General features: G+C 40.5%; 1 protein-coding gene across 1 annotated transcript in view; it reads left to right on the forward strand.

The window, feature by feature from the left end:
• Positions 1 to 3804, forward strand: part of LOC137654763 (probable oligoribonuclease) — a 160426-nt gene extending 156622 nt beyond the window's left edge. The window contains exon 5 of the mRNA XM_068388697.1: positions 3605 to 3804. Coding sequence (XP_068244798.1) covers positions 3605 to 3728 — 124 coding nt within the window. The 3' untranslated portion in view covers positions 3729 to 3804. The remainder of the gene's footprint in view (positions 1 to 3604) is intronic.
• Positions 3805 to 9857: the final 6053 nt, after the last annotated feature.

Raw genomic sequence — 9857 nt, forward strand, 5'->3', positions numbered from 1 at the left:
ATATTATGGATAATGTTTTTGTAATTTCAAGTACTATCTTTTTGTAAGAAAGCATTTGTTGTAAAGATTTTTCTGTAGTTTTTATTTGCTGTAAATGTGTTATCTGATACCCTTGTATCAGTATCAGTAACAGCAATTTGAACGAAAAATTTGTTCCAACACGAATACTTGCCTCGAACTACTTTCTATAGGAGTCACTGGTCTCGGTAAGTGTGTTGGGAAAAATAAAAATTACTTAAAATTTTAGATTTTTAACTGAAAAACAAAATACAGTATTGAAATCCAGTGTAAGAGACGAGAACAATTGGTTTGATGAACCCTAAATATAGTAAGGAATTGAAGCAATGTGCCGGCCTGGAATAATGCCTTTTCAAGAGATTTTGGTAGCTGTGAATAATTTATCATCGTGGCATGTTTATATTATGGAGTGGAATAACGTGTATTGTGCCAATAGTTTGAAAGTAAGAGTGTGTGTTACATTTAGTGTTTGGGTGGTGTTTATTAAAATTGTGCTGTTGAGAAGTGTTTGTGATTGGAAGACGAGATGACCACACCGTTAAATGAAAGATTGAAATGGAATGCAAATATTAAGGTGGTTTATCCTTCACCCAATACCACTGTCCTTTTGCAGCCTATGGACAAGGACTCATTTCCTCTTTCAAGCTCTACTACCTTTGAAGGACATTTGCCATGACTTTGGAAGCAACTGAGAACAACCCAAAACTTGACTCTTGGAAGGGCTAGATCATTTCATCTGTTTAGAATATTGTTAATGCTCGAGTTGAAGCGACACAACATTTCCCTATTTTAACAACAATGTTAGTGATCTTGGCAACAAAGTGCGAGTGGAGCCATCAAGTTACGTGTAAAGTAAGATTCTGTATGTCTCGAAAGCATTCATGCACATTCTAAACTGTATTAAGGTGCCACACTGACTCCTTTAAAACTTAAGCCTTATTATGGAGACTGAAAGTGATAACAATGAAATTGATAATGCTATAAAGGAGCTCATATCTGATGAGGGAGACAGGACTAAAATGAGAGTGATAATAAAGAAAATAGGTTCCAAGATAAGAAACGGGGAATTTATTTCCATAGCAATAACTTTACAAAAAAGGAAATAAACATACTGCAAAGAACAAAAAAGCCCTGATTGTAAAAGAAAAAAAAAATAGATGATGAACAGGTTATCGATGGTGATGGTTAAAATGAGTGACAATCAGAGTTTGGTTGAAGCAGATGAGTATACAGGTGTTGAAGAGACAGCTGTAGCAGTTAAGACGCACGCATTGAGTAGGGGACGTGGGTAGTAAACCAGAGAAGGATCAAGGGATCAACATTGGTCAGCTTTTCTCTTGCATAGTGCCACAATCTATCTGGACTAAGCTTCAAAGATGACAGATGGCCCAAAGACAAGACATTGCCACCCACGCATCCTATCACAGCTACCTCGAGAATAGCTGGGACCTATCCTCACCACTCCTCTGGATTTTTACATTGGTTTTTTTATGACCAAACTCCTTTATTACCTATTGAAGGAAACAAAAGACTACACTAAATACATGGAAAAGGAGAAGAGTGGCCTTGCTGTGGCAGCCCTGTGATAAACTTCCTCTTCTTTGTCAGCAGACAAAAAAGCTAACTGTCCTCCACCACTTACTGCTTTATGTCCAGCAGTGAATAGATGCCACTCCTGAAGACATCATCAATGTCACTTTGGAGTGGATGCAATATCTAGGTATTGTCATGTGAATGGGGATTTTTATTTGCTCCAAATGATGATGTAAAGATCAAAACTTAATCCATGTCATAATTTTTGGCAACAATGACACACATGCCATTTGAGTACTATCACACATAAGGTGACCCATACCAAAGGATAATACCAATAAGTCCAGTTATGCAGGACATCAAGGAAAGATACCCGACTCTCGGTATATCCCTAAAAATCTTTGCACGAAGGAATGTTGAAGGTGTATATAACCTGCTAAAACTTGTAAAGAACTGCATAAAATTTTACTTTCTGTGCTAGTCTGTCAAGCTATGTCCTTTAATTCATCATTCACTGCGGTGTCTTTATATGCGTGACTTTGTATTCAAACTTGAGGATCAGCATTTAGACAAAGGTTACTATGTCTTCATTGATAACTTTATAATTCTGTTAACCTCACTCAAGAGATTTATGAAGACGCAACAAATTTTGGGCACTCTCTGTCTTGTGAGAAGTGTAAGGAACTGCCTGAAGACCATGGCAAAAAATTAGTCTGCATGATGGAGAAGATGGCCTTCCGGAGGGAAGATAACTCCTCTGTCAAGTGCAGGCAGGATATCAGGCTAATCAGCTTGATTACCATTGTTTCTATTGCTAGCACTGAGCAGCCCATTCAGAAACAAATATTCAGACGGAGGGAAAAGTTTGTTTATGAAGAAATGAATGCAAAGGCCATTGGTCGTGAGGCAGCAAATAAACTCAAATAAACTATATGGGAGGTGTGGACATCTCTGACCAGCTGAATTACAATTTGTTTACAAGGAGTTTCTTCTCCACTGACTTGTGATGTCAAGAATGCAGGGACTAGTTCAACTTCAAATAACTTGAAATAACAAAGGCCACTTTACACGTGGCATGTGTCTTGTGAAAGGAAAGAAAATTGGGAAATTTTTATAAGTTTTACTGGCCCATTATGCAATATACAGTATACAGATTTTTCAAAATCCTTGATGGTTGTTGGCTGTGTTACAATATCCTCAGACAAAAGTCATTTCTCATTACCTACCAAAATATCAGTACTTATGTCTAAACTAGCAGTCATTTTGTGAGTAATTAACATTGAAATAATTGAAGACAAGTTTAATTTGTCATCGATTCTGATTCGAGAAGCATCATGACAGGGAGACCCGTAGCAAATTCATTTCGTTGGGGTAAATATTGAAATATGCCATGTTGGAGTTGATATTAACAAAAGAGCTGATGCAGCTGCTAAATCATCAATAAAATTATTAGAGTTTCACACTAAGAATTATGTAACCTTAATAAAAAAAAAAAAATAACTAAAAGGCAGAATAAATTTATATGGAATAATGAAACAAAATAATACAGTTAATTGAAATAAATTGTTTCCCCATGAGATTTATCAACACAGGGATTTTCAGGTAATTTTAGGAAAATTGTATATTGGTCATGGATTTTTGATGTGCACATCAGGAAATAGATCAAACATTTTTTTAAGAAGCGTTGGTTTAAGGGATAAAATTATTTTTTATAAGCGTTCTGTCAAATTTTGTAATCATTTAATTTGATTATTCTTTCCTGTAATTATTGAGGTTAGCTGTAACTCATTGTGTTGAATACTTTCCATTTCCCCTTGCACTAAAATAGCAGCTTAGTGGTTTTCCAGCAAGTGATATGGTGAGCCTCTCTGCAATTTGGTTTTGTTGATCATGCAATGTTAAAACAAATTAACTCACTCACTCACACTCAAAAAATTTACATGATTTTGAACTGCATTTAGGGCGTGACATGTTATACTATTTTCCACTTTTGTTATGGTAGGTATTTTTGACTGTGGAAATATCTTTAAGAAAATTTATTTTTTATTTACAGACGCTGGTATCCTGAGGATTTCACAAATGCACCCGCCAAGAAACTCTCACACAGAGCTCTTGACGATATAAAGGAAAGCATCGAAGAGTTGAGATATTATAGATCGGCTATATTCAAAAAGTAATAAATACCTGCTCATCTTCCTAATGTATACATGGATGATTTGTATTGCTTTTGTGGAAAATACTTCTTGGATGCTCCGAGTTGTTTTACTAGCCATTTTGCACCCGTATTAAGGGATTTTGACGAAGGAAAAATCCATTTCTGGGCTCGACCTGTGTCGCTCCATGAAATGCTCCTATAGCACCAATTCTAAGGCATAGTTATTGCTAAATATACCAGAGAAAAAAAAAAGGATGCATGGAACGCAGTAATGAACCCAGCTCGCTCACTCTATGAGTGTCGATATACTGTAGTAAATTGGGGCGTGATAGAACCAAGACCATAGGTCCTTCACCAGTTAGACCTCTCCCTCATCAACATCCCCTTATATTTGTATTTCGTTCTCATCAGAGAAATTAGTCTTCCAAAATTTTAAAGAACTAGTTATATATACAGATTGTAGACCTGACTTTGAATATATACAGATTGTAGACCTGACTTTGAATATATACAGATTGTAGACCTGACTTTGAAAATAAAAAGTCTGTTTAAAAGACTTTAATGCTAATTACAGGTGTGTTAACCCAAAAATTATTACCCATCTAATGGTAACGTTTACTCCATTTGCTTATTAATATCATAGCTTTGTGTGGCATAGAAACCATATTAAAAAACTCATCTATTTATTTTTCATAACCATAAAAATCTGAGACATTTAATAGAAGTATAATTTCAGCTAAGCTCGTAACACAGCTGTTGAGATTTTTAAAAAAGGTAAACACTGCTGTTTTCAACAGGTATTGTTATCTACATGACCTATGACCTAAGACTTGAGGGCTGGTTGAAGCAGGCATTGTAACAAAGGAATCAGGATTGTATGGTTAGAAAAAATACAAATGCTAAAAATTTGTGATTTGTTCCTAAACATAATTCAAACCTTCGACCTTGAATAGACGACTTACCCTTAGAAGCCATGAAGTCCCAAAAACCAATCTGGCAGGCTTTACTCATCCGGGTAAATGTCAATGCACTTGGCCTTGGAGAAGAGCAAAAGTGATTACAGTCAACCTCCTGACAACCTGACCACGAAGATGCTGTTGTTAGGCTAGGTCCACACCAGGAGATTGGTAGACTGTCATGGAAGTACATATATCTGTAAGGATATTGTGTCTGAATGTGTGTTCATTATGAGAAATGGGAGGCCAACATTTTATCCATCCCCACCCTTGTATGCAAGGATGAGAAATATTTGTATGCAAGGATGAGAAATACTTTAATGCAGAACTTTTCTGTAAAGATTTGAAAGTTACTTGGTGATGAGGATCCCCTGCATCTGTCGTCTGATCCAGCATACAACAAAGTGACTGCTTCACCTCAAAGGGGAAAAGGAACAGGAGAATGGCCAGATATTCTACCCCTCCTGCTAGACTTGATGTTGCTACTGCTAACTTAGTTGAGATGACTAGTAGAGTAGCTACTGCATGACTAACCTTTGGCACCATCGTTCAATTAATTCATTATGCATGTTGCATGAGATTTTTCATAACTCTCTCCATCCTTTACATTCAGATCTCCCTGGACAAGTCTATCCTGTTCGTAATACTAAGCAGGCAGTTAATTCTAATAGCCAGGCTTTCTCCATCATGAGGCTCAATACTACACAGTATTCTAGAAGTTTTATTCCAGCTGTTACCAAGTTGTGGAATGATCTTCCTAATCGGGTAGTTGAATCAGTAGAACTTCAAAAGTTCAAACTTGCAGCAAAATATGTTTTTATGTTGACCAGGCTGACATGAGTCTTTTTATAGTTTATATATGACATATCTGTTTTTTTATGTTAATAGTTTATATAGGACATATCTGTTTTGACATTGTTACTGTTTTAGAATGAATTATTGTTAACTTGTTCTCATCATTTATTTATTTCCTTATTTCCTTTCCTCACTGGCCAATTTTACCCTATTGGAGCCATTGGGCTTATAGAATCTTGCTTTTACAACTAGGGTTGTAGCTTGGCTAGTACATACATACATATACCAAAGGCACTTCCCCCAATTTTGGGGGGTAGCTGACATCAACAAGAAACAAAACAAAAAAGGGGACCTCTACTCTCTACGTTCCTCCAGCCTAACCAGGGACTCAGCCGAGTTCAGCTGGTACTGCTAGGGTGCCACAGCCCAACCTCCCACATTTCCACCACAGATGAAGCTTCATACTGCTGAGTCCCCTACTGCTGCTACCTCCGCGGTCATCTAAGGCACCGGAGGAAGCAGCAGGGCCTACCGGAACTGCGTCACAATCGCTCGCCATTCATTCCTATTTCTAGCACGCTCTCTTGCCTCTCTCACATCTATCCTCCTAACACCCAGAGCTTTCTTCACACCATCCATCCACCCAAACCTTGGCCTTGGCTAGTAATAATAATAATGATAGGATTATCTAGGGACTTTAGTGACACCAACGGGTTTTCCCCGAAATGTTAGAATAGATCTGATAACCCATTGACTTCATTTGTTCGAACTGAGATGATACTGCCAGAACCTCGTTGGAACAGCACAGCTGGAGATACATTAGTCAGAAGAAACAATGTTCCAGGATATCTAAATTTATACCCTTTTGGTGTAGCAATGTATCTTAGGTGCTTGGCAAAGGGCAGAGGAGACTCATTCTGCCCATGCTAGTTGAGATTGGAGTTCTGCCAGGCTAGAAGCTGGCTCTTCGACATGGACTCCAAACAAGAGAGGGGGAAGGCCTTCCTCCATTGAGAATGGACTCAGGACATAAAAAAATTTCTTGTGGTATGCTCATAGTAAAGTCGAAGCTAAAGCTTATGAGTAGTTTAGGGGTCAACTCCTATTTGATGCCCAATTAAAAGTACCGGTGGGTCTGCATGAGCAACCTCCTAAAGTGTTTCTAGTTCTTAGAGGGGGGAAGACTCTTTGAAACTACCCCTGACCCTAGTCTGATCTTTTGAAGGGGAAAAGGTTCGAGCTATGGTTAAAAGCCAAGGGACAGCCTTTACTGCAGAGACTGAGTGGAGCTTCCTTGGCAAAGGAAGGTCAAAGTATCCCTGCTACAATGCAACTTGCAGAAGAGGGATAGTCTACCGGAGGTTAAAGGAGAAACATCAGTAAAACTGGATGCAACCCCGCATGTGGTGCTTGGGAGCTGTCAAGGTACCCTGAAAATGAAATCAGCCACAGACTTTGTAGGGTATTTGGTAAACCAGAAAAGCAGGTGGAAAGATTTAGGAACTAGTGTGTTGAAAGGTGGCCTGAATGCCTCTGACATCCATGTATTGGTAGAGCAGCTTATAAGCAAATTTCTGGATCAAACTGGTCCTTCTATGGCAATATCTGGAAGTGTGAGGAGTTTTTCTGCCACTCAGGGAAGTAAGGAGCTCCTGATCTTATTCTGTGCTACTGGTGATTAAATGTGTCTTGACAGGTCATCTCTGTATTTAGAATAGATTATGCATACAACTCTGGTCATGTATTTGACTGCACTGGTGTGTATTTGGATCCCCAATTGTTAAATGTTTGTCCTTTGCTAGTAGATGCAAGTCCTGGAGGTAGAGTTGTTATTCATCAATACTAACAGGTGATTAATTTAACCTGTTGATTAGATAGCAAAGGCGTTGTCTGAAATTCCGGTAGGTTGAAAGCATGACAAATTCGTAGATAATTTGTATTTTTCCTAACTATACAAACCTTAGCTATTTAATATAGGGGTATTACTTTTGGCGTAGCTGAAATGACGAGCCATTAATTTTTAACAAGGGTCAACTACCCACACCGCTAGTTAGCAGGGGTAGTAGCTTGCTACCGCTCCCCCTCACACACCTGTGACTGAGCTCACTTTGCTTTGAGGTAGGACTTCAAGGGGGATAGGGCTGGTGGGCAAGTTTGGTTAAATAGCTAAGGTTTGTATAGTTAGGAAAAATACAAATTATCTACGAATTTGTCATTTGTTCCGTAACTGGAATACAAAGCACGCTATTTAATGGGGATAACTCACCCATTAGGAAGGGTGGACGTCCCAGCCAATCTAGCTTTTTGGTTTTACCCGGGGGCTCCTTTTCCGAGTGTGTTAGCATTCAAGAAATAAGGAGCCCCTGTACCTCGTGCAGCCTACGCAAGCTGTGTGTGAAGGTATGTAGAAATGTGACTTGACCTAGAAAGTTGTTCTGAAGTTCTTTAGATGGAAAACTGTGCACTAGGACTTTCCCAATAACACCTCGTCAGGGTATGGGGACGCAACAGTATTAATCTTAATACTAGGTACACAAAATAGCATGGTTTCCCTACAGTGGTTTGAGGTCAGCTATGCAGAGAACCCAGGGTGCTGCTTTCCCCAAGCGAAGGGAGGACGAAGAAAAGAATAAGGGCCAGTCAAACCTTTTCATTCATGCAGACTAAAACCAGGTAACAATGCCCTCAACCTTCTACTACTTGTCCAATAAGGAGCTTGAGGTTTTAAGCCAGCTGTTGTGCAGCCACCACAGGACCGATAAAAAATGTATCGAGTCTCCTGTGGGTCATGTCTTGCAGGTAGTGGGATGTGAGCGTGTTTTGACGTTTCCAGACCCCAGCTTGAAGAACCTGCGTCACTGAATAATTTCTTTTAAAGGCCAGGGACGTAGCTATGCCCCTGACATCATGTGCTCTGGGGCAACGTGACAGAGGAGGGTCTGGATTCAGTGCAAGATCAATGACCCTGCGAATCCATGCTGAGATGGTGTCCTTGGTGACCCTCCTCTTGGTCCTTCCTATGCTGATGAATAGTGCCGGCGCACGAGGACGGGCTGTGGCTCTTCCCTTGAGGTTCAGCCTTAAACTCCTTACTGGGCATAGTAAGAGATGGTCTGGGTCATCTGTTACAGTATGGAGACTAGAAATCAGGAAGGAGTCGAATCGAGGACCTTCTACTCCCGGGTTCAGAGTCTCAGCAATAAACTCAGGGACGAAGCTGGACGTTACCTCTCCCCATCCCCTTGAATGGGCGATTTCGTATGAGAGACCATGAAGTTCTCCGAGGCCAAAGCTAGCAGGAACACTGTCTTCCAAGTTAGGTGGCGATCTGTTGCCTGACGTAATGGTTCATAGCGAGGTATCTTAACAGACCTGAGAACTCGAACCACGTTCCATGGGGGAGGTCTCACTTCTGACTGGGGGCAGATAAGATCATAACTACATATGAGTAGAGAAAGTTGTAGCGACGAAGAAATGTCCATTCCTTTCAGTCTGAAGGCGAGGCTTAAGGCTGAGCGATATCCTTTCACTGCAGGGACTGATAGGTGCATTTCTTCACGCAAATACACGAGGAACTCCTCTATTGCTGGAATAGTGGCATCGAGTGGAGAGATACCCCTTCCACGACATCAACCACAGAAGACTTTCCACTTTGCCTTGTGGACTACTGCTGATGATTTTCGCAGATGTCCAGACATCCTAATCGCAACTTGCAAAAATCCTCTCTCAGCGAGGAGATGCTGGATAGTCTCCAGGCGTGAAGTTGTAGCGAAGGTACAGCTTTGTGGATGGCGTGTGGTTATTTGAGTAGATTGTGTTGTGAAGGGAGTTCTCTAGGTGGCTCCGTTAGGAGTTGCAGAAGGTCCGGGAACCATTCCGCGTGATACCATAGTGGAGGTATGAGGGTCATTGAAAGATTGACCGATGTTCTGGCCTTGTTGCGTATCTTCCTCATCAGACAGAAAGGGGGGAAAGGCGTAAATGTCGATGTTGTCCCACCGTTGTTGGAAAGCATCTTGCCAGAGAGCCTTGGGGTCTGGGACTGGGGAACAGTACAGCGGGAGCCTGAAGTTCAGGACTGTTGCGAATAGGTCTACAGTCGGAGAACCCCACAAAGTCAGGACTTTGTCGACTACTAGATGCTCCAAAGACCAATCGGTACTCACTATCTGAGATGCTCTGCTCAGGTTGTTGGCGAGCACATAAATTTTGCCTGGAATGAAGCGTCCCGATAGTGGTATAGAGTGGATTTCAGCCCATCTCAGTATCTCTACTGCTAGATGGGATACTTGCTGCAAAAAAGTACCTCCTTGTTTGTTGACGTAGGCCACTACTGTGGTGTTGTTGCTCATCACCACCACAGAGTGACTTGCCAGGAACTGTTGGAACTGTTGAAGAGC

This window comes from Palaemon carinicauda, chromosome 15, assembly GCF_036898095.1.
Source record: "Palaemon carinicauda isolate YSFRI2023 chromosome 15, ASM3689809v2, whole genome shotgun sequence".
Classification (NCBI taxonomy): domain Eukaryota; kingdom Metazoa; phylum Arthropoda; class Malacostraca; order Decapoda; family Palaemonidae; genus Palaemon; species Palaemon carinicauda.